This window comes from Amblyomma mixtum, chromosome 8 (genome assembly GCF_055824585.1).
Source record: "Amblyomma mixtum isolate Tamu chromosome 8, ASM5582458v1, whole genome shotgun sequence".
NCBI lineage: Eukaryota > Metazoa > Arthropoda > Arachnida > Ixodida > Ixodidae > Amblyomma > Amblyomma mixtum.
Genome location: NC_143019.1, coordinates 147,214,967 through 147,240,607, shown reverse-complemented (window position 1 = coordinate 147,240,607; position 25,641 = coordinate 147,214,967). Strand labels below are relative to the sequence as shown.

Below are 25,641 nucleotides of genomic sequence, written 5' to 3'. Positions count from 1 at the left end.
GTCATGGTTTATGCAACCTTGTGCATAAAAACGTACTTTCGCTTAATTTATAAAAGCTTGAATAGATATGAGCAGCTAATCCAGCTTTCACTAATTCTGAGGTCCGAAGTCGCGTTATGTTATTCAGGAGCTCTCGCCGCGTGTGAGAGCGTTGCGTAGGCGTTTGGCTAAGTGTGGAAAATGTAATGAAATCGCGCATATTTTCCTATGAATAATGTAGATACCGCACCGCTGCGGTGGCTCAGTGGTTACGGCTCTCTGCTCTGGCCCAAAAGACGCGGGTTCGATCCCGGCCGCGGCGGCCGAATTTCGAAGGAGGCGAAATTCTAGAGGCCCGCGTACTGTGCGATGTCAGTGCACGTTAAAGAACCCCAGGTGGTCGAAATTTCCGGAGCCCTTCACTACGGCGTCCCTCATAGCCTGAGTCGCTTTGGAACGTAAAACCTTAATAAACCAAACCAAGCTAAGGTAGATACCAACAGCAGAAAGATACTATAGATAAACCTTTACCCCCCAGATACCTCTGACATGTGTGCGGAAAAAGCAGCTGAAATCGGTAGCGGTCGTGCTTACAATCCTGTGCATGAAATGTTCTGAATGGGAACAAGAGCAAGCTCAGCGCAAGGATGCTGAACACGTACTGGTGATCGAAAACACGCGCTCCGTCGGGACAACCTTCAGTCTGCAGCTCGCCTATCCAGTTACTACTCCACTGAGTCAAGTCAATAGATCTACATTCTAATGCATAATATTATCATAGATGATATCGCACGTAAAAGGCGACAACAAACGACACGACAGCGCAGAAATCTGCTTCGAAGTGCCGGTTTCCAGTCCGTACACTACCTGGTCGACTGCCCTCGGATGTCACGTTAACGAGTAACTGCGCACAAGATAACCGCAGCACTGTCTGGAACAGGGCAAATGTGAGTAGTGACGCACAGCACACACCCTCATACGTTAGCTGATGGAGCACAAAACGGCAGAAGCGAACACGTAAACATGCGTTCTATGCGCGGCGCCGGCGCGACCCGCAGTCCTCGGGCCGCGCGCGCCGACAGATGGCGACTGGCGTCGAGAGTAGGCGCGCGTCCGCAGCCTGCGTGCGAGGGTAAAAAAATCTGGTCTATATAAAGAGTGACAACGCGCGAAAGGCAGACCATAGGAAGCACGTGAGGTCGCAGTGGTTCGCAACGGAAGCTTTGCGGCTTTCTGTGCACAGTCGCGTACAGTGCTGCGCAGGTTAGTGCCCTAAGGCCCATGAAAATAAATAAACAGATACATTGTCAAATATGGTGTGGAAAAGTGAGAGCTGTTATTGCCTTATATTTATTGAGGTGTTTGTTAAAGTGCATTGTCTGTTATACTTGCAGCATTAAACACTTCTATTAATTGGTTTCAATGTTTTTACTTGAGCTACTGCATTGTGCCATTTGTTTCACATGACTGATGTTTGCCGCGTTCTTTTTTATTTCAGAAATCCTGTGGGTGGGAAGATTATGGATGTGTCCCCCAAGCTTGCCACATTTGAAGAGTCACATTTAAGAAATTTTCCGAATGTAACCCATTGCTCTGCTGATGTATCATCAACCACAATAAAATATGCGTGCTATGCATCAAATTGTTTTTGGTTTTATTGCATTGCGCGGAGTGAAAAAAGCACGCATGAACCATATATGCGAATATTCGAGAAAGATCCGCCAATGGACGTACTCAACTGGACGTCCGTCGGCGGGCGAACCGTATACCTTTGGCCACCTTTCGGACGGCCGACGGACGTCTACCGGCTGTTTGCGGATGTTCAGCGGACGTACAGAACATCCGAAATAGACCTCTGTCGGCCGTCCGAAGGATATCGGTGGTTGCTTGGGATGCCTTAGGACACTGGGACTGTACTGATACAAAACAAAACCGTGTCGTCGTAACTTGTTTAGAACAAACGAAAAGGCGCCATAAAGTCAAAATATGCCTTAGGACACTGGGATTGTACTGATACAAAACAAAACCGTGTTGTCGTAGCTTGTTTAGATCAAACGAAAAGGCGATCTAAAGTCAAAATATACATTAAGACATATGACACTGATACAAAACAAAACCATGTCGTCGTAGCTTATTTAGAACAAACGAAAAGGCGCCGCAATGTCAAAATTGAGGGTCAAGAAACTTTTTAGTATATTTGCCCATTCTCACGGCTTTATGAGAAAGCATTCCTGGCATGCACAGCTGCAAATATAGTATTCAAGACCAAGAACAAAATACTGCACGATTTTTATAATCCTGACTGCTGCAGCAGAACATACAAATGGAGGCAGATTGCAACACTCAGCATCAAGAGCTGCTTTAAAAGGCAAGGTGGAGTGTGACCATGCATGGCAGCATTGTTCACGACTCAGCCGAAAGCAGACACGTTGTGCACACTCATTCAGCATAAAACTGAGAGGTTTGTGCTATCCGCCAGAGAGCGCGATTAAAGTGTGGCCAGTATGTGCCACACCAACTCGCCCCTCAGGCCATTCTTCTGTTGTGGAACACCTTTATGCAAGCATAGCATGCAAACAACACAACATCAATAACCTTGCTCAGGAATCTCATGCATAAATGTCTAAACTCATTCTAGCAAAGAAGGATTTCTTTTACAACCTCATGAGCACATTTGACAGCTGTCCACTCGAAAATCATTACGCTGTCGGATAGAAAGTGTTGCATAGGACCATCCAAATATAAGCCTCGTGCCAGCAAGCTGGACATGTAAGGCTTCCAGTGTAGCCATATACTAAAACATTTCAGGATGCTTTAAGTTTAAAGGCAGCACTTTGCGGCACCATGATCCAAGACACACAGCATAAAAAAAAAGGAATGGAGGATGATACACGGCACAGAGTAACAAGAGTTATTCCGGTGGCACCATGTGTGACAGTTTGTATCAGAAAAAAAGAACACAAACAAGCATGCTCTTCAAAGTGTATGCTAGATTTGTTTTTCTCTTCGGCTATATTTTGGCAGCAGCAGCTGTGTATGTATACAGTTTCACCGAGCTAAAATTTTGTGCCCTTCACCTTACGGTGAAACGAACCTTCTAGCCCTGCGATGAACCGAATCTGCTTTGCCAAGTGCAGCCTGCAAGGAAGCCCAAGGGCGTCCGCAGAACTTTTTCCAGGGGGGTGCACCCGATGGCCGGTTATGGGGGAGGCGGCAGCTATGTAGTTGTTTTCTACTAGTGCATAAATAATATCCGTAATTCCAAGGGGGGGCAACCGCCCCCCCTTGCCCCCCCTTCCGGACGCCCATGAGGAAGCCACATATCTCCGCCGGGGCAAAACGACGTAGGCAAAAGCAGCGAAAGTTCCTTCCCTCGCTTACCCCAGTTGCGATAAGCGCCCTCGCCGAATGCTACTTGCAATGCAAGGCCGGGCTGTTTCGTTCGAACAAAGAGAGCAGGCATGACGCGGCAAGGAGCAATAATGCCTCGCACGAATATTTCCGATGTCTGCCCTATATGAACAACGGCCAGAAACCAAGGGTGCGTTCCAATACTCCCAAGTAGACGTCTACTTAGACGTCTTGCCGGACAGCGGCCATTTTAAGACTCGTTCCAATTTTCACGAAGCCGTCCAAGAAGACTGCTTCGCCGAAGTCCACATCGATGCAGGCTAACTTCCTGTCTAAAGATGGCGGAGCAGTTGGTGCAGTCGGTACAGTCGGTGCAGTCAGAGCTGAGTGAGCCGTGTTCTTGGCGGGCACTGGAGCCCGGAGACGCACCATCTTTCAAGTGTCAGTAATTCCGTTAAGTTGATTTTTATAGGAACTGGTGGCAAATAAAGCCGTCTTTGTGGACCTACGATTATATTTGTGAATCGAGCGAGAGGAAATCGTGCGGGCGAGATCGTCTGCTGTGCAGGTGAGATCGTCTGCTGAAGCGGTAGCGATGAACGCATCATTATTGCAGAAAAAATAAAATAAAATAAGAACTAGCAAACTACTAACAGCGCGTTTTTAACTTGTTTTATTAAGAATTTTTAAGAACATAGGAGTGCAACTATTCCCAAATGTTAGTTCAGTTTATATGCCGCAAGGTGGCGCGTGAAGTAGACACGTTCCAATATGTAGACATGTAGACGGCATCCTAGACGTCACACTAGACGTCTTGTCGGACGTCTAGAGAATTGGAACGCACCCCAAGAGTCTCTGTGGGCCAGCTCCTTCGCGGGGTTTGAAGCGCGCGCGCGGAGAAAAGTGAACAAGGGCACGTCCGGACAACATGGCGCCGAGCTCGTTTCCGGCGTTTCTTCCTCCATGGTCTAGTACACTGTATCCATGGTTTCCGGGGGCCCGATTCTCGATATTCACATTCGCCTGTCGGCGCCATATTGCCTCTCTGATTGGCTGTCAGAAGTGTCAATCGCAGTCAATGGGCGTGTCAATCAGGGTCGCACCGCCCCGATTCACACGTCACGGGTACGCCCCGCTCATGGCGGATTGGCGAATATCATGGAGGAATCGAGAATCGGGCCCCGGCATGGCTTCAAAAAATGTCACGTGACGGCCTCTCCGCTGGATGGATGGATAGGAGCGCCCCCTTTGAAACGGGGTGGTGGCACTTGCCACTATGCTCAACTTTTCTTTTTTTGTTTACTGTTTTATTCTTTTGTTTTTTTGTTTACCGCTGCACTGGAGCTGGAGCGCCCATGGTGGCTGAAGTGGGATTGAGGCATGGACTGAGGCGAGGTAGCTCCATGCGAACTGCTTTCCGGGCCAGAGTAGAGGAGGCGGAAGGTTCACCGCGCTTACTGCATAACCAACGTTGTAAGTGGTAGACTTGGTCTGTGCATGCTCTGAGCCAATGAGGCTGATGAGACGCTGGTCTGGATCGTCTCTGCATAGAGAGCCTGGGTCGGGCGGCTTCACGGTGCTTGGAATCGCGGCAGTAGGCCTTCCATGTGCGTAGGACGATTAGTGCGACTGGCTACGATGTGTGGGAGGCGCTGCTGGCGCGCCTTAACTGAGGTTCGTCGTTCTTCCTCGCAGTCCGATGCTCCGAAAGAGCCGGGCTCGCCGTACGCTCCTGGAGAGATCGCTGGTCGCTGTAGCGGTCGTGGAGATCGCCGCTGCCGGTGTTTGCTACTATTACTATCGACGCCTCAATCGCTCTCAAGGTATACGTACTATGTTTAAACCACTCACAGGTCACGTCTGCCGTCCATCGCTGCCCCCATTTCTTTAAGCCCCTACCTCGCAGAATCCGCATGTGGACGTGAAAGGCCCATGACTGGCTCCCTGGGTCAGTACGTGGCGGTGGTGTCCACGTGCAGTAAACCGTGCTTTGCAGTGCTAAACCGCTAGCTAACTGCTCCCTGGCCATGCCTGTGACAGCTTTGTTGGACTTAATGGTTGTTTCTTTCGAAAATTCAGAGGACTTTTTTCATAGTGTGTGACCTGTGGGTGGTCCGATACAACCATTGCCTACTCTGGAAAGATGCCTGCTGTGTGCGACAGAAGCCTGCTGCCCTTGCCTTTCCCTTTTCCACCCGAAGTGATAGCTAGCGATCCTTGCGGCGGCCTCTTGCAACATATGCGCGCATGCGCACTCTGCCGCGCGGTCGTGGCGCGCTCGTGCCGTACCTGTAGCAGACGAAAACATAAGCACGCAGAGGTGAAGGGAGAAAGTCGCAAATAAATTTATTTTGCTCTCATAGGTTGCTTAAGCACTTATGGTGGTAGACCTATAAGCAGAAGAACTTTTGAACACGTCTGATGACTGCTGCCGCTTGCTGCTCACAACTGTTTCGGTCTTTTGGCACTTCAGCAGCAGTTTTACTTGTTCATTGTGCATATTGCAAAAGAGTTCGGTTTTGTAAAGCGCGATACACTATTGTTGTGTCGCATTCTGCACCTCAAGCAAACGAAGAAAGGAGCTCGAGGAGTCTCATTATATGAGCTACCATCCGACAGCGCTACGCTGGAGCAGTGGATAGGGGCAATAGCGCAGAAGGATTAGGTGCCAACATCTGATTGCACTGTTGTGTGTAGCCTGCACTTCAAATTGGCTGATTTCCGAGACGACTGCAAGCGCCGTCTACTGAAGCCAGGTGCAGGGCCAGAACGCGCACGGAGAAGTCCGCCGTTCCGGCAAAACCAGATGGAGGAGCAGAAAAATGCAAGCGGGAGCCTTCGCCATGTGGGTGCCTTGCATGTTAGACGCGTGTGAAGATGAGCAAGACAACAAAGCGATTGCAGAACATAAGGCAGCCCCTTCAGTTGAACCACCCGGGATGCTATCGACATCATCAGGGCATGCTGGGCATGCAATATACAGATGGTAGAAGCAGCACACACCACATTGAACGCAATGTGATTGCACCAAGTGGCTGCATGGCAAAGAACCGGTCACAGCTCTGAGGAACAAGACACGAGAAACCAAAGCCCATGCTAAAAGGTCACTTCAAACACAAGTTTTTTCGTCGAGCGTAAATGGTGGCGACGAAAAGAATGTGCCCTGAGAGCGAAAATTGACAGACTGAACAGAACAGTGGGCACGTACAAGCAAGAACTTAGAAACTGGAGGAAATCTGCTTGGTCAGTGCATTTTTTGAAGTTGCTGCCGATGCAGAAGACGGTAGTGCCAAAGCAGTGCTACTTCGAGATCAATTATAAAAAAAAGATACCACAGTGGTCTGAAGCTGCAGTCAGACACTGTATCGTTATTCGACACCTATTGTCAAAGATGTACGAGCATATCGTGTCCGAGGGACTACTCCGACTACCATGTCCAAGCACTCTACAGAAATATATTGGAACAGTCACCGGAGAAGTTAGGTTTAAGTGCCTGGTCCGTTGCCGCCTGGAAGCAGAACTAGAAAATCTGGACCCGCCTCAGTCGAAAGTCTTGTAGTGGACAAGATGAGGATTGGGAAGGAGCTGATCTGCAACAAGCAAAGAGATGCATTTGTAGGTGACATTGGCCACGAACTTCAAGATATCGGTCCCAGCTCAGAAGACGGGGTCCTGGCAAACTCTCTTTTGTGCTTTTTGCGTGTGTTCGTCATGCAAGGTTTAAGATACCCATGGGGTATTTTTTTTGCCAGAGGCTGTAGAGGAGAACAACTGGCTGTAATTATACGCCATGTGCTCAAGAAGACTGCTGATGGAGGATTCAACATCGTCCGACTGGTGACTTGACAACCACAAGGCAATGGCCATTCTGTGCGGAGGCAAGGCATCGCACCCTGCCGATCCCTCTATGGAGCTTCTTCTTTCTTTTGACCAAGGTCACACCATAAAAGATGTGAGGTCACAGTTCCTTGCGAAGGACATCGGCAAAGCAAAGCAGATCACATCAAGGTGTGTCAGGAGAAGTCTCTGAGTTGGGGGGCTAGTTGGTGCATGTTTCCAGAAAAGGGTTGTTGTAGTGCAGACACAGAAAGCTAGACGGGACAGGCGCAACTTCCACCTGTTTTATTTATTTATTTATTAAAAATACCTCAAGGGCTCTCAGGTGAGGGCTTTACATGAGGGGTGGGCTAGCAACCTGGTGTTAATAACAGATTCTTTCGATGGCTTTCTTGAAATGGTCCGGGTTTGTATGAAGGATGGTACTTGTGGGAAGACTGTTCCAGTCACGCGCTGTTTGTATGAAGATGGGTCACGGTGTGAGCAGGACGGGGGCCTTTTGGTGGCTTGTGCGGGCTGAAGAACGATGAGCAGGCTGGATGGGACAGTTGTAAGAAAAGTTGTGATACATTTTGTGATACAAGCATAGCCTTGCAACTGTACGACGTTGCTTGAGGTTAGGTAGGCATGCATTATTTTTGAGGGAAGTAACACTGGTGGAGTATAAGTAGTTTGAGTAGATGAATCAAACGGCGCAATTTTGGGCAAGTTCAATACTGTTGGTTAGGTTAAGTTGAGCGGCGTCCCAGATGGCAGATGCGTACTCTAATTTTGGCCGAATTAATGTTTAATAAGCTAGTAATTTAACTTATGGTGAAGCTAGACGTAAATTACGATGAAGGTAGCCAAGAGTTTTGTGAACATTGTTAATTATCCGCGTTATATGGGTAGACCAGTTAAGGGTACCCAAGATGTCAACGCCAAGATACTTAATGCAGTTGTGGGGTAAGACACTAGAACTGTCCAGAAGATAATTTGGGGTAGGGTAATTTTGTTGTCTGTGGAAGGAAACAAGCGCACTTTTGTTAGTGTTTAAGACCATCTGCGACACCACTCCTCCAGTCTTAATAGATCACACTGAAGAACATTATCATCTGCTGCACTATTAATAGGACGGTAAATGACACAATCATCGGCAAATAAGCGGATGTTTGATGAAATATGATGAGGCAAGTCATTGATGTAAATTAAGAAAACGAGAGAGCCAAGAACTGTGCCTTGCGGCACACCAGAGAGTATGTTAGAGAGTGAAGATTTGTTGTTGGCTTCAACAAATTGCTGACGGTTAGTGAGGAAATCCTGTATCCAGTTGAAGACGAGCAGGTCAAGGTTTTGTTGGTGAAAGCTTTAGTAGTAGGCGTTTATGAGGAACTTTGTCGAAAGCCTTCTCGAGGTCAATGAGGAGAGCGTCAACAGGCGTATTAGTACTTCTGTCGTGAAGAAATAGCGCAAGTTGGATGTTGCATGAAAGTCCTTTTTGAAATCCGTGCTGGTTAGGGTGAAAGAACTTTGGAAGAATTTTGGAACAGACGCTGGTTAGAGATATGGGCCGGTAGTTAGTGGAACCTGGCTTAGGAACAATCTCACCCACTTTCCAGTCATGAGGGACGATGCCGGATGGTAATGACTGCTGGAAAATGTGAGACAAAATAACGCTGGTAATTTCCTTGGTGCTTTTGAGCACTTTGGCATTGATGCCGTCGACGTCAGCTGATGAAGTCCATTTTAAAGATTCGATTAGTTTCAAGATTCCTTGGGGTGAAAATGTGATATGTGGCATGATGGGATGGTTGTACGAGGAAACATACAGGAGGTTATCATCTGGTGAAAATAGAAGAGAAGTACTTCCACTACCTTGTCACTGGGGATAGGCTGACCTGCCTGATCCGTTAATGAAACTGATTTTTCATTCTCTTTGGGATTAATTGCTTTCCAGAATTGTTTTGGGTTAGTTCGAAGTAAGTTAGGCAGGGTGGTTTCATAGGGGAACGTTTAGATTTAGTAACCTCCGAGTTATATAAATTGGACGCGGTGCGGTATTTCTGCCACGCTTCTGGACTCCTAGTAAATTTGGCTGCGCGGAATTAAACCAACGGGAGGAACTACGCTCGCTAATGCTTACGGTTGGAGTAGAGGATTAGTTCCTGCATTTTAGACTTAAACATTAACCAGTTTTGCTCGACAGATTGCGTGCTGAAATCTGCAGATATTAATTCCCAAAACCTGGTTAGTTGTTTGTTGAAATCTCGTACCTTTTTCATGTAAGATCAGTTTTTTGTTGCTTTTTGTTGCGTGGTTCAGTCTGGTGAGGAGTGTGTTATGGACTACTTTATGACCGCTAATTTCGCCAGGGTATGACAGCAAAGAAGGAATTCTATCGGGGTGGGTTGTAAGCACAAGATCGAGGATGTTAGCTGAATGGTGGGCATGCCTAGTTGCTGATTCAACAATCTGGGATAGCGAGAATGCTAGGCATGTGTTAACAAAATTGCTTTCAGTATTACTTTTTGAAATGGAGAGGGCAAGGTCAGACCAAGTAATATCAGGAATGCTAAAATCACCGAGCATAGAACAATAGGGGCATGCGGATATAGAGGTCTTGCAGAGTTAAGTGCGTCATGGAACTGGGGCAGGAATCAGTTGTCGGAATCAGGAGGGCGATAGCATGCGCCAAGGATGATATGGGGGTGCGCAGCTGTGCAGCATACAAACACACGAAAACAGCGCAAACTACACAAAGGACGCAGAAAGGGGAGACGAGACACAGGCGCTGACTAACAAGTGAAATTTTATTGCTCTGCACAAGGCATCAAAAACAACAAGAAGGGTAAGACATGAAATAGACAGTCAGAGCAGGAAATGAGCAGGGAATCATGAATGCTGAGCTGACGCAAGGAAACGAAATTCCAGATCCAGAAGGGCTACGAATGGGTTTTAGGCTTGCGATTTTTTTCACTTCAATTATCTCTCGCGTGATTTGGTCACTGCACCTGCTCAGCATACAAACACGGATTTCTGAAGAAGTATAAATGGATATTTGGTGGCAATTCAAATCAGGATGAGTAGTGATGAGAACACCATCGCCGCGTCTGTTGTTGCGGTCTGCACGAAAAATTTGGAAGTCTGGGTGGGAAGGAAAAATCTCTGAATTATGTATAGATGAATTCAACCATGTCTCGGTTAACGTGATGACATTAGAATCTGATGAATCGATAAGGTTATCAAGGATGTCGTGTTTGGGCAGCACGCTCCTAATGTTGGTGGAAAGGAAGGAGCGGGATTTCTCTGCACTGCCATGGTTGGCACGTGCCAACTGCTGTGCTGAATGAAGAACAACTCGTTTGCTGGCCGGATCATAAACGTACGTGTCCTTTCCTGCTTTCAGTCTGTTGTGGCGAAGAGTGCTGCAAAAGCTTAATTTTTTTTAAAAATTCAATAAGCGTTTCCTGGGCTAAGCGAGTGGCAGGAGAAAGGTCTTGGGCAACCGTAAATGCAAATGAATATAAGGCAAACAATCAAGAGGGATAGCAAGAACCACACATGCGCGGGAGGGTTGTACAAAAATTGAAAAAAGATAAGTGAGCCACACAGGTGTCTCACCACCGTGCATCCAAAAAAGCAGTTTCATTCTTGCATATGGTGACTGATGGGGTACTAACACAGTTGCTTTTGATCCTTCTGTTTAAAACCTTCGTTTCTGTCAGCCTTGTGGCGGCACACTTAACCTTTCTCTCTCTTTACTGCAGGCTTTACAGTGATGGGGCACATGTGAACCAGTGCCGTTTTGTAAATCCCGATTGTGTTCTGCTAATCGGTCATTAATACAGCAGCCGGTTTGGCCGATGTACTTCTTTCCGCACGTGAGAGGTATCTGGCAGACGACTCCCACGGCACATTTAACAAACGAAGCTGCATGTCTCTTCTTACATTTAGTTTTCTCTCATAGCCTTAGTCGCTTTGGGACGTTAAACCCCATAAACCAACCATAAACCAACATTTAGTTTTGTTTGTCTTGTTGGGACCAGTTTTAATGCACGAGGCAGTCCGTTTCTTGGGGGCGGAAAAAACCACAGGAACCTTGTATTTTGTTGCCACATGCTTCAAATTGTGCCCCACCTTATGGGTGTATGGGATGACAACTGGTCTACTGTTGGCTTTCATCTTCATTGCCTTTTTTACTACCTTCTTTCTTCAGTTTTCCCAGCAAAGCTTCTGCTACTGCGCTTAAGATCGACGTTGGAAAGCCTGCTTGTTCCAATTTCCAAACCTGGGTTTGAAAGCTTTCGCTCACTTTATGACAACATGATTTCTTCAGGCACATCTCAGCGATGGCGTGCTTTACAGTCTTCGAATGGGCAGTATCATAGGGCATTAATTCCTTTTGTGCGCGAGGGCAATACATCCAGCAAAAGCTTTAAGGGTGATGTTAATGTCTAAAAACTGATTTATTCACAAATGAAAATTGGGTCACTGACCAAGTCGAAAGATGAAAAATGACGTTTCGGGTCCCATACGGGGCCCTTGTTCACAATAAGGCTGTCACAGAAGAAGGGATGGTTATATACGCTTCAGAATCTTCTGCAATCTTTTCACGTAAGTATGATGTAGCGTGCCCTGATTCTTGTTTAGCGTGTTGGCCGTTGTCTGGATGATTAGGGATTCTAGATGCAGTCTTGCAGATAGGTTTCTTTCCGTCGCCAAGATTTCCACCTCATCCCAGCCTATCTCGTGGCCAGTGGACAGCACGTGCTCTGCAACTGCATTTTTTGCTGCGCGCTTGTTTCTGACGTCGCCCTGGTGCTCCTTCATGCGCCGCTGGAAGTTCCCGGTTTCCCCAATGTAGACGGAGGGGCAGTCGCTGCAAGGTATCCGATAAACAACGCCAGGGAAATTGGCACGTGGTAGCGGGTCCTTCACGTTGACCACTTCGGCTCGCAGCTTGCTGGTTGGCACGTGTGCAATATGCACTCCGTGTTTACGGAAAATCCTAGAAAGGGCCTCGCTGATCTGACGCACGTAGGGAATCGCAGCACGTTTTATCTTTTCCCTGACCAGACGGTGTTCCGTCGAACCTTGGACTATGTCTAAAAACTGCAACCTATTGCTTGGGGCAAGCTCATCGGTGAAGTCCAAACCTTTTCCAAGTAGTTTAAAACCTGATAAAACTTCTTCTTGTGGGTAAGATGAAGGAACCTGTTTTTTTTAAAATAATTAAAAAATCGTCAACATACCTAAAAGTTTTTTCCAGAAGTCTCTACAGTTGCAAAAAAACTTGACAGTGAAGCCAGTTAGGTTCTTGACCCGAAAGCATGTGTATCCATCTAACGTAGCAAAAAAATGAACGTCAGATCAGGAGTTGAGTTGTTTTCAGTTTCTGTAACTGCCACGCTTAGCTGCCTCAAAGCCCAAGCCGGTCATACATGTGATTTGGACTTCACTTCAGCAGGACCCACAATTGAATTCATGCAAATTATACAGAAGTGGTTCACATTAATGGGCGTCAGCAATTTCCAACAACACATCTATTGCAACAACGCTGACGCATGTCAGTTTACGGACGCAGATGACCCAAGGTGGCTTGAGGTTTCTTTCCTTGCTTACATCGGAGGAACGAAAGCCTGGCTGAAAGCTTTTTAAGCAAGGAAACTAATCATGCTCCTGTTACTGACCGTGAGGAAGTTCCCCTCACACGCAAAATGTTGAGTGACCTGTTTGGCGTCTTGTACCGAAGTTCCACTACTAATGACTTCCTTGATGTGAAGAACACGGACTTGAAAAAATGCTAAAGACCAGCATTGTTGCTGCCTCCGACCAGAGCAACGTTCAGAGCTTGACATCATTTGTCACAAGGCTCCCAACTCAACAGAGCCCTACCATGCCTGCCACTGGTAACAAGTTCCTTGACAACAGGTCGGGACAAAGCTGCTATGATTGGCATTGCGAGTGAAAACATTGCTAGCTCGAACTGGGTCGCCCTGCTGCAGGGCCAGAAAGGCAACAATAACTGATGGGCACGTTGGTCAGACACGATTTCTTGTGCAACAGGCACAGGGCCAGAGGACGAGAAGGGACGATACACAGCGCTGAGGAGTTTACTCAGGAAGCCACGCTTATAAAGGCACCAGAAAGACACAAAGAACCGTGACAGATATCCCTCCGAACAGGCACGTTTTTGATACCGCAAGGCTAACACATGTGCAAAAATTGATGTTCTTTCTGCAAGATAGCGACAGAAGGGGTGCTTACACACACCTCTGACCCAGCTTCACGATCTCAGACGCCTCGATAACTTCTCTAGTCAGCTGATCTTTGTGTTTATCAACAATCCTGCTTTTGTCATATAAAGGCTGGCAAGAACAATCACGGCTGTGAACACCGATGAGGCGGGCAGCATTCTTGACATCGTTTTTGTGCCCCCTCAGCCTATCGTTCAAACAACGACCAGTTTGGCCAACATAGGAACCACCACAACTCAAAGGGATCGAATATGCCAGATTTTTTACACACTTCACAAATTTAGCCTCATGTTTTTTTGTGCAGACTAGTTCAGCTTCAGTTGACTTTCTGGGGCTATTTACACGCGCGCACAAACTTCTCAATTTCACAGGAGCTGAAAACACAACATCTGCTCCGGCTGTCTTACCAATTCTTTTCAAATTATGCGAGACAACATGAATGTAGGGTATGACAGACACATTTTTTTCTTCTGGTACTATAGTCGACTGCAGCACCAAGTTTCAACTTTTTCAACATCCCCTCCGCTACTGCCGCTAAGACGTTGAGGGGGTATCCTGCCGTGACGAGCCTCTGAACCTGATAATAAAAACTATTGGCAGTCCTGTGGGTGCAAGATTTCTTCATGGCGCTACTGAAGCAAGACGCTACAGTGCCCCTTTTTACGAGCTTTCAATGAGAGGAGCTGTACGGAAGCAACGGTTTTTCGCTCCTAGGTTCAAAAGACCAGCACATGTGTGCAGCAGTGAAGTACAGGGTCAGGTCAAGAAATTTCATGCAGTCATCAACAGGTGCTTCGTGTGTCACTTCAAGAGGCACAAGAACTTCAGAAAAAACTGAAAGAATGGCATCAACTTCTTCATCAAAATGCACCGAATCAGATTTAATCAGAACCAGGTAGCGCTGTCTCTTCTTGTCCTCTGGCCCTGTGCCGTTGCACTGTTTCACAAGAAAGTCAGAGCCCACCAAGACTGTAAAACTGCTGGTTGGTCTTCGGAAGCTTGTGGACTATGTGCTTTTTCCGCGCAGAGAAAGTGTTTCACAAAGCCTTTGCATCGAGAGAACTAACTCAGTGTTCTCAGCTGTGGCAACACAGATAGCGCAAGGTTCTCCTGGAACTCACTACACAAAAGTTCATGAAGCCGCTGTTCACCAACTATGCCGCCAGTGGTACCGACAGCAATGCGGCTGTCAAGTTTCTTCACCGTCCTGCAAAGTGCTTGAATTGTAGGGAAGTTAAGCACACACCAAGCTCAAATGATTTGCTTTCACGTTGTTGTTGAACCTGCCACTGAATTTACCACTGTTTGCAGCAAAACTGCATGAGACTATAGCTAATATGCTGACATTCAAAGTCCAGTATGAGTACCTTATTAGCACTGCTAAAATTTATTTATTTATTAAATACCTGCAGCGCCCGTAGGCATTATTGCAGGCGGGGGTGTGAGGATACATAACAGAAGATTAGGCCAGAAAAAAGAAAAAAAGGAAGAAAAAGCAATACAAGGCATGACATAGCAATTACAAAGTGAATGAATATTAAAAAACAATGCATGACAAGAAAGTACAAAAAAAAAGCCAGCTGTGCACTCGTACATCCGATATCAATACGCAGAACATAGAGTCAGAACGGCACTCAACAATTTCATGGGGCAGGCAATTCCAGTCATGAATGGTAGATGGAAAAAATGCATTTTGATAAGTGTTAGTTTTGCATTTAATTTCTTTAATCTTCCATCCATGGTCAAGTCTGTTCGACCTGAAATGCGGTGCAAGCAAATAATTATCTTTATTTTTATTTTTCGGTGAAAGATTTTGTACCACATTTCTACCCGAGAGTTTGTACGGCGTTTCCATAACAGCTCGCATCTCAGCATTAGTTTAATGTTAGTAACATTGCTGTTAAAATCGTAATTACTGGAGACAAACCGAGTGGCAAAGTTATGAACACGTTAAAGCATGTCGGTTAAATTTAACGTTCGGGGGTGCCAAACAGCACAAGCATACTCCAATATTGGCCGAATATAGGTGAATTATAGAAGCTCTTTAACTTTTATGGTGCCATTTTAAAATTTCTTACAAAATTCAGCATGCCATAAGCTTTAGTAGAAACGTGCTTGACGTGCTTGTTCCAGGTGAGATTGGATGAAAAGTAAATGCCAAGTTATTTATAATGAGATACTGTAGAAAGTTGGATAGAATCTAATTAGTATTACGCCAGGAAAGGGTGATGCTTGCGTGTGAAGGAAATAAGCTGACACTTTATTGGGCTCAGAAACATGTGAGAAGTCGATAGCTAGCAGCAGTTAGTATGCAGTGCATTTACTGCAGCTAGTTTGAGTTGTGCACAAGGACCCAACCTTTGTCAGAAAATGAGGAACGAGGAATTGTGGGATGGGAGTTCCTGCACCGTATGTCTCGCTACCTTTCTGGCCAGTTTTGGTGCCCAACTTCTCCTCCCTCTTTTGCACGTTAGCTGACCATTGGGCTCTTTCGACCTCTTACTCTTGGTCACAATTGTACCAGCTGCTGCCCCTAAGCCACGGAGATAGAAGGCTTTTAGGAGGCGCAACTCCATGGCCCCGCGGCCGGCGCGGGCGACCAGAAAACGTCACAGAGGAGGAGAGGAAGGGAGGTCGGTTTCCGCGGCGCGCGGTAGATGGCGCTCACGCGCGGTGCCCGCTTGGGCAGCGCGAGGCACCGCGGTGCGCGGTGCGTGGCGCGGTTTCGGGATGGCGGAGCGTGAAAAAAAAAGCAGTGCGGGAACATATTGGCAGGGTGTTACAGGGAACCCCTCCGTTTGTGGTCTGGGGCCGCTGATGGGGTATCAAGAATGTTACCATTCCAGCCGGCTTGCACGGAGAACAGCGGCTAAGTAGTTGTAGACGTCGTGCTTCTAGCTGTGGCTAAACTAGCCAGCCCACGGAGGGGCTCACAATTTTTTTTTAAACATTGCACCGCTCTCTTTTCATCCCCTGCGGTCAGAGGGACCCTGAAGCGGGCTTCCAAATGCTGTACTTTCCCTGTAAGGCGGGTTGAATCCCACGATGGACGAGCCCAGCTGGTTCCTTATCTCCCCTGCTGCAAGGGAATCACAACGCTGTCACCGCTAATTGGGCACTGCACGTATCGATACGGCTTCGTGTCACCGAGCGGCCTGTTTCATCTTGTTGTGGAGCAGTCCATTGTAGCTAGCCATGCCTGAGACGTCAGGCTCTTATATTTGGCTATTCGGGTCAAAATGGACTAGCACAATGCGTCGCTGCCCAGCTCAGACTGTCTTGAGAACAGGAAGACAGCCCTGCTTGTGCACAGTGACGGCTGGGAAACTCCCCCCACTCCCTGCAGAGAAGCTCCGCCAAATCTTTTAGCAGCTTCGGACACAAAGTGGCGGAAGGCAAGAAACCAAGAAAAAATAAATAAATAAGGAATACTCTGTAACACGTAACACCCTCGAAACAGCGGGTGGGGTCGTGTGCTCTAGTCTCCAGAAGCTGTGTGACCGACGTGGTAGAGTGCTCGCGCTCGAGTCCTGGTCTATCTCCGTGGACCCAGTACGCCTTACTGCCTCACTGTAGCATACGATGGGACGTAAGTGCTTTGTTCCGAACTGCAATAGCGGATGCAAGTCCTGCAAAGAAAGCGTCATCTCCTTCAAGGCTCCCAGTGGTTTGTTCCGACTGAAGAGGACACGCGAATCAGCAAGCTGTGATGTACGTGTTGCCTTAATTATGCCTTTTTACTTCTTCAGCAAGCTTTGCTGCATGCCTCTCTATCGTGGTCCCTAAGACCCTGAAGGTAAGCACACAAAGCTTCATGAGTATCCAACGCATGCTTTATGAGTATCCAACGAATTTCCTTCACGACGTGAGCAAAAAGGGCAGCCATCGCGCGCGGCACTGCCCACCAGTAGGTGGAAGAGCGCCGAGCCGCAGGCACATCAACAGTTAGAATTCGAATGTAAATTGCCTCCCGTACTATGAGGCCACGTTTTACCACACGATAACTCAGGGCAGCATGACATTTGCGAAAAAAATGTTGGCCGCGCAAATATGCTCTCCCGCGGAAGCACGGAAATGCACGCGACGGCGCGAGCGCGCGTCGTCCTCGGGAACCTGACGAGGGCGGCATCTGGCGGCGGTCGAAGGAAGCAGACAGCGCCTGTGACTCTCCGCGGCCGCGGGAGAGAGGCGAGTTTCGCCTCCTATATGCTTCTATCTCCGTGCCCCAAGCGCAAGTCCTCCCTCTCCACCCTGTGCCTTGGTTGTAAGACGCCAGTCATTGAGCACTTGCCCCTTCCCACCACTGCTCGTGTCAGCCTTGCTGCAGTCCATCACCGGAGTACTCCCTCTCATCTGCTGCAGTCCTTCTCCTCCTCTCTTCTGCCATTGATTGCATGAATCTTCCTCTGTGCCTCCTATGTCACACGATGTGGTGAAGGCTGCACAGCAGCTATAAAAAAAAGCCTCATCATCCTGTGCATATCTGATCGGGGAGGTTTTGCTGCTGGAAAGTATGAGCCCTCTGTTGTTTGGGCCCAGTCTTCGCCCACCAGGACGTCCCCACTTCCGGCAAAATATCCTGCAGCAGCAGGGGTGGTGGTGGTGGTGCAGCTCTCCATGGGAACAGAATGTCCGCACTGGACATTAAAAATGTCCAAAATGTAAAAAAAAATAGAGGCAAAGGCAGCTGCGCAAATGCGTCCTATCCCACTTGGACAGCAACTTGGTGTGGTTGGCAAAGTGCTTGCGTTGTCCCCCTTAACCCTTTGTAAGGTGCAAGCTGTGCGCATGCATTCAGATGGGAAAAGTGCACCCTCTAAAAATTGAATGGCATCACTGTCACACCGTTTCAACCACTGGTTCTGTAGGAAGAAAGAAGGGGTACACATTTATATCAGTGACTCCGTATCTGTCTTACCAATGTATAAGAAAACCTGCAGTATAAGTAATAATTGCTTGATAAACAAAAGGGCGGTATTGTGCACAAAAAGACACGGACAAGAAGATAACACAACAAGCACAGACTCGCGACTAACTTTATTTGAAAAATGACACTACTTTTATAGCTTCAAACTGTCACATCACACACATGCAGAAACCAAAAACCTGTCTTCATTCTGATACAGTTTGATCGAAGGGTCACTTAGGCAATCTTTGCCCTTCTGTTTGATGCAAAACGCCTGAGGCAAACTCACGCGCCACCTGGTGACGGCTCCTCCTCAAAACTTTGGTGTCTGCCAGCAAAGGCAGGCATGGCTTATCGTGCGTAGCATCTGGGCACGCGCCATAGTGCAGGGGTAAATTTCGACCCTGTTCCTCATTTCATCGAAAGCTGGTGTTCCCTAACTCTTTCCCTACCATGGGGAAAATGACCATTTTCCGAAGGTTTCAGTACATTTTTTTTCTGTAAAAACTATTGCATTCAGTATTGATTGCAATACCCAAAAATAGAGCTGAATAAAGGTGCTTTCTATTAATATACGTTTAAACAACAAATTCCATGTTGCAACAAAAAAATTTTATTTGCTAAAAACGAGATTTTAGAAAAAAATTTAACAAAACTTGCAAAAACATGCTTGTATTTAAAAAGAAAAAAATGTTAAAATTTTTTGAAATATGCAAATTGTTTGTTACTCTATTGGCCACACTCTGCAAAAAAAAAAAAAAAATCATTTCTATCTTGAATAGTATTGTTGCTACAAAACAATAGCTGGAAACCCTATAGTTGTGCATCGGAGCGCGGCCGCCTGTGTTTCAGGCTGGTTTCCATCTTCACCGATGTGAAAACTGAATCATCTTCAGCACCTTGCAACATTTTCAGGCTCGTTGTTGCACAGGACGTCGATTAAATCACTCGCAGACGAAATGGAGTCCTGAGATTTGCTATGTTTTAGAGCATGTGCCGCGCATGCGGAGGCTGCCAAGCGACTTTGATGGTACCACATCCTCGGAGCAATGAGCGCAGGTCCACGTCTTCATTTCTTCGCAGCACGTTAGAAAGTGCCCCCTCGCGGGACAAAAGGAAACTACATCGGAAACAAAACTTTGGTTCCTGGCCTACAAACTACATCTGCAGCGTGGTCATTAGCAACGCAGAACGTTCTGAAATCGGGGCATGAAATGATCGTTAGCGGGCTAACAATGCTCAATGGGCGCGGTAGGGAAAGAGTTAAGCGATCATTCAGACATCGGCCTGTCTGACCGATGCAAACCCTGCCACAGGTGAGGGGAATCTGGTATACGACACCCGTCTGGCAGCTGACAAAACAAGTGGCATGACGCTTCTCGCGTTGGCTGAGGCGTTTTGCATCAAACAGAAGGGTGAAGATTGCGTAAGTGACCCTTCTATCAAACTGTATCACAATGAAGACAGGTTTTTGGTTTTCCACATGTGTGCGATGTGACAGTTTGATGCTACAAAAGGAGTGTCGTGTTTTCAAATAAAGTGAGTCGCGAGTCTGCGCTTGTTGTGTTACCTTCTTGTCCGTGTCTTTTTGTGCACAGTAGCCCCCCTTTTATTTACCATGATTGACCGACTAGCCCAACAACGTACGCTCTTAAATAATTGCTTGAGGCTGCGAGAAAAGGCTCAATTTTTCAGTTTCTATTTTTTTTCCCGATCAATATGTCTGCGACGGCTGCTTGTAAAAACACACATGGGTTAGGGAAAGTAGGAAACACTGTTGCCTGGTAGTATTTAGCGTGCAAAAAATTACAGCATGTGTTTTCACCTTGTACTTGAAGCTAGTAGGATAGCACGAGTGCTGTTGTTTTATAAACGGCCAAGTTGAGCGTCAGTTTGGTGCAAGCTGTGTCCCCATCCTTTTCAGAGTACCGATACTGGATGTACCAGAATTTCAAGCCAGGCCTGGAAGGTAAGGCTCGCTTTGGGCACCGCTAGAACAATGTCATCGTCATGCAGTGACAGCTTTGGTATAGCCGCATTGTGCTACATTCTACTATCGGCTCTACAGCGTCAGACCTTAATTACTTATTAATTACTTAATTATGCCTCTCCCATGTCTCTCCAATTAATTTGGTGCTGTGTCAGCTGTGGCCTGCCTATTATCCCCACAGACTTCCTGGTCTCATCCCTTTCTGCCACACTTTGCTCCTGGAATCCATTCCATTGCCTTGAAGGTATGAGGCCACTTTGAAAAAAAAAAAAAAATTAACAGCTGGTACAGTCGCCAATTTAGTGGCCTGTCTTAAAAACCACAGTGTTGTATCCCAATCATAGCGTTAAAGCAGATGAAAAAAAAATCTATTTTTATTTTGAAAATCTGTACAAAATATTACGGTTGTTTCGACTATCGAAGTGAATAATGTGGTACCTCGATATAACAAACATCAGTATAACGAAGTTTGCGATGCAGCAAACTTTTTTGTTCCAGGTTTTTGCTTTCATTGAAGTGCACGTATTTCTCCTTCGATTTAACGAAGTAGTTTCGCACCTCAGTTTTGATACAAAACAGTTTTCCAGCTCTCTGTAAGTGTAAACATTGTTGCTTGCAGTAAAAACATGAAGGTTGCTACTGCTTCCAACCAACAAGCATTGGTAGCAACCAATGGGCGCCACATAACAGCGGCGATTTTGAGCAGACATTGGGCAAAAATGGCTGACTTCATGGCCGCACCACCATACAGTGGTGGGTTGCCTTGTGCGCAGCTTGTGTGACAGCTTGCGAGCAGTGCCTGGTATAACTGTTGCCCATCTCACTGTGGCTCAGTGGTGAGGGAGTGCTGATCCCGGGGGCACTGCGGCCGCATGCCGATGGAGGCAAAACTACGCTGCAATAGCGCCCGCCCGAGTGCTTGTGCAGTGTAGCTCAGCACGGTAGTGTCATGCAACGTCAAATGGTACGGCAAAACAGCGCTGACGGACGGGACGGAAGAAGAGACAAACACATGCGCTGAACATGAACCACATTGACATGAACCAACCAGCCCGACTCAGCCCTCTCATGCAACGTCAGTGCAAGTTTAAGAACTTTAGGTGGTCAATTGGCATCCCTCATAGTCGCTTCAGGATGTTAAACCCTTTAGGCCAAACCACGCCATCATGCCTGGATACAGACGAGGGTGTGTACACACTGTCAGTAATGCAAAGCAAGCCAAACCAGCTGCGCGTGGACCTCCTGCGTGCACTTCCCATCAGCACGTGAGGTGGGTTGCTTGACGCCATTGACTGAGTTCCGCACTTGGTTTCATTTTCTGTGAAGGCGCCCCCAGTGGCGGCATTTACCTCCAGCTGTCGGTCAACACTTCCCCTGGGAAAATACTTGGAGGTAGAGGGTAGTAGTACAAATGCATGGCACCACGGGAAGCGGCTCAGCTCTGCAGAAAATTTCCACTGGAGAAGAGACATTCGGAGGTCATGGAGCTTTACTGAGCTACTATCACTGCTCATTTTACTGGGTGTTTTTTTTCTAAAATTGCTAGCAATATCTCCATGAATGCAGGTGGGCAGAATAGAGGGAAGGTTTTAGGAATGCGGGATATCATTTGTGCCACTCAAAGATGAAAACCTCAGTGCAGCAAAGCGTTTTTTTCCGAAAGTAGTACTTCATTGGTTGATGAAGTAGTTGAAGAAGTTGCTGGAAGAAGGTCTCATGCACGTTCTGGCACTCGCGCACGATTGCACCGCACTGGATGTCGGCACTTCCAGGGACGCCCATGATGGGACACAGCCCAGACGCGACCGCCCTGAGTGAAGGCCCCAAAGGCGCTGAAAAAAGATGGGAATGCAGAACTACCAACATGGCCGAGGCTTCTGTTGGCCTTGGCTTTCGTATAGTTGCGGTGGAACTAACTGTGAAGTGGGCGATACCATACCCTTCGATGGCTTAAATTAAGCGACAGGTGAAATGCCATTATTTTATAGGGGCTGCAGTGAGAAAGGTGGGAGAGCGAAGCATTCTGTTACCGCTTGGATGAGCTCCGCCATTTTGTCATGGCCTTGGCGTGGGCCATCTCTTTGCGTGCTTAAATGGAAAGAAGCCTGCTCGCATCTCCTTGTGCTGGCCCATGCTGCCTGCGGAAGGGCCCCTCCCACAAGCCGCTCTGATTGGCCTCTGCTGGCAGCCACAGCTTCCGGCATGCGTGCGCAGTGACCGTGTGCCTGCGCAAACGAGGTCAGCCAAATTGTGGCATCAGCTGCGATCATACACTGCGGGGTGTGTGCTTTGATGCCACGTAAGCATGAATCGTGTCCGAAATTTTAGCCTATACAGCTCTAGATTAAGGAGGAAAACAGCGCAAAAAAACGTGGACAAAAGAGACAAACACGACAGGACCAGCGCCACCTGTGTACAGAAACTGCGTGCGGATCAACAAGGTGGCATCTGATGCCGGCTCCTGCAATGAAGAGAAAAATATCGCAAAGAGCGGGAGCTACAGAAGAGCCAATGCATATTCCTTCTGAACAAAGAATTTTCCATCAAACAAAAGAGCAGTCGAACTTAGGTAAAATTCTAACAAAGAAATGAAATTGTCAATGCTCACTCCTGCTGCATTTTGAAAAGGGACTTCGCCGGTGGACTGGATGGTTTCCCTGACAGCCTTTCAAAGTCCTTGATGGGGAACGGAATAAAACAGCTCTTCAATGTCGATGGGAAACCCCATGTAGTGCTTGGGGGGCAAAGACTCCAGGTGGTTTTGCACCTCGCACGAACTGCGCACAAGAAAAGGGTCATTGCCTACCAGGCATCCAAGGTGGGTTTGAAGGAAGCTACTGGCGCTGGTCCTGCCGTGTTTGTCTCTTTTGTCCACATTTTTTTTGCGCCGTTTTCCTCCTGAATTATGAACCAGCTGGCCCAAACTAGAGTTTTTCTACAGCTCTAGAATTGCTTTTTTTTTACTGCTTCATTTCCAGTTGTAAACTAATCACTTTTATTTGTAAATATTTGCTTTCCCTCGAACTGTTCAAGCAGAATAACTATTTAGTCTGATCTGCTTCGAACTGAAAATTCACTGTTCACAGACGCCTGCAAAATATACACCAGCAGTCATAGCTTGAATTTAGTTCATTGCGAGGCATATTGTTTTTAAAATAGGTTAGCTTGATTTACATTGCACTGTGTGAAGGAGTTCCTGGAAAAGTGCCACACTCAAACAGCGGCAGTTGAGCAGTGCAGCACTAGCTCCAAACTGCAATGAAGGCCGAAGTCTGCTAGGATCTTATTTCACCGACTTGCGGTGTGCTTTGGAGCTGCAGCCATCGTTCCGAGTAGCTGATGGACAGGGCAATGTTGTCCTGGCTAACTGGGTTGAAGCGCAGTTGTGAATTGCTGCTTGGATTTTGAATTTAGGATACTTTCGCACCCGAGGCGTTTGATATGCTTGGCACCAGATACACGGCATCACCGTTGTTCCCAAGCACGACCCGAGGACATTCCAGGATTAGTGCCATGCTTGGTGGTTTTGTGCAGGTGGACTCTGGTTCCTGAAGAGTGTGAGCGAGGAGGTTATCGCATGGGCAGGCGAAAAGCGGTGGCAAGGGGCATAACAGTGAGGGGGGGGCTGTCGTGTGGATTGCCTCATTCCTACTGCAGCCGTCCTTCCCTTGTGCTCAGTGACAGGTTGCTGGAAACTTTTCCCTTTCGTCTGTTGATGTTCAGGCGTAATATCTGAATGTGATTTCCTAAATCTTTCTGAGAAGAGATGCTAGCTAGAGGGTCTGAAAGACCAGAATGCCACAGATGTCCATCGTATCAAAATCGGAAAAGACAAGGGAGCACCGACAAGGCACATAGTCCTGACCTTTGCCTCCAGCCGTCTCCCCGAGTCTGTAGAAGTGAGGTATCCCAAAATAACTGTGAGACCTTACATCCCAACTGGTGCTTCAAGTGTCTAGATTTGGTCATGGCTCCCAGAGCTGTCACGGCCGCCAAACGTGTGCCAAATGTTCATCTAATGTTCATGAATCTGTGAACTGCAACACTGTGCCTTGCATACTCCAGGTTGTGTTTGACCTGGAAAAGAAATAATAACATTAAAGACAGGGGAAAACAATGTATCACGAAGCACGAAAACGACTCTGCTCAACTTCACAGCAAAAACAAACTTGGCGGATGTGGTGCGCAGGGCCCGAGCACCACACTGGGCTCCGGCCAGGCAAAACCTGAGGCCGCTGAAAGAGAGAGGCTCACAAGCCGTACACCCCTCCAGAGCTCTAGGCATATGAGACAGCGTTCACTGCCCCCAACTTGGCGTTCCTCATACAGTGGAACTGGCGAGGAAGAACTACATAGAAGAAGTTTTAAATGCACTTTTTCCTTTGGCTTTATGCCTCCACAGGAGACCCACTGGGGTACGAAACAGAAGAATATCTGAGAGAGCGAGCTAATAGGCTCTCAGGAGGCATTGCTATTATAGTTGCAACCCATGAAATCCAGCTTAAAACCAAATATGAAGCAGTCACCCTCCTTGATTTTGAAACGATTACAATATGTACTGTATATCTTGAGCCACACCCACTGATGCAAGAGGTTGTATTTTAGAGGATGTTATTTCTAAGTAATAATGTTTGCCCCCTTAATTACCAGCAAAAACACAGGAAAAATGAAAAATGGATAGAGGGTGAACTAAAAGACAAATGCCTTTTAGTTCACCATCTGTTTTTAGCGATTTTAAATGGGATGTCTTCAAGGGTGTGGTCCTTAAGGTTAACGAAGTGGATTCCAAGATTTCTTGGTGGGAACAGCCGAAATAACAAAACGCAGACACAGAAAGGAACACATAGAACGTAGACGAAGCTGACTGTCAACTAAAATTTTATTGCGAAACCCGCGCTTTTTGTCATAAAGATCTTGCTTTTATCTCCCGTGGGGTTCGTTCAAGAAGGAAATTTCTTTTCTTGATAGAGAGATTGATGGTGTACTAACGCACCGCTGTCCTGTTTGCCGTATCGCCAATGCCTCAAGGATCTCACGTGTCACTTGGTCTGCATACCTTTTCATGACTTGAACTTCATGCAACTTGGGCTCACACTTGCGCACTTTTTCGCCTTTTTTGTTTTCTTTACAATCTGCAATGCAGGGCTAGATTGCTGCTTGGGGCACCTGATAGCGATGATGCATGCTCCCTTATCCTATCATTAAGGCACCTTCCCGTCTGCCCTACATATTGTTTGCCACAAGATAAAAGCAAGATCTTTTTGACAAGGAAACAAAAAGCGCGGGTTTTCCAATAAAATTTTAGTTGACAGTCAGCTTCGTCTATGTTCTATGTGTTCCTT

At 47.1% G+C, this 25,641-nt stretch overlaps 1 protein-coding gene across 8 annotated transcripts in view; it reads left to right on the top strand.

Moving 5' to 3' along the window:
• Nucleotides 1-4,646: 4,646 nt before the first annotated feature.
• Nucleotides 4,647-25,641, top strand: part of Tbcc (Tubulin-binding cofactor C) — a 38,462-nt gene continuing 17,467 nt past the window's right edge. The window contains exons 1-2 of one of the 8 annotated variants that reach the window (XM_089555339.1): nucleotides 4,647-4,803; nucleotides 20,234-20,278. Coding sequence is in view for 2 of the 8 variants with exons in the window: in XM_089555332.1 (XP_089411458.1) it covers nucleotides 16,986-17,114; nucleotides 20,234-20,278 (174 nt within the window). In the remaining 6 variants the exon portion in view is untranslated. Of the gene's footprint in view, nucleotides 4,804-5,025; nucleotides 5,154-5,214; nucleotides 10,529-14,972; nucleotides 17,115-20,233; nucleotides 20,279-25,641 lie in introns of those variants that run through there. The other 7 variants (XM_089555334.1, XM_089555333.1, XM_089555340.1 and 4 more) reach the window with 7 other exon arrangements.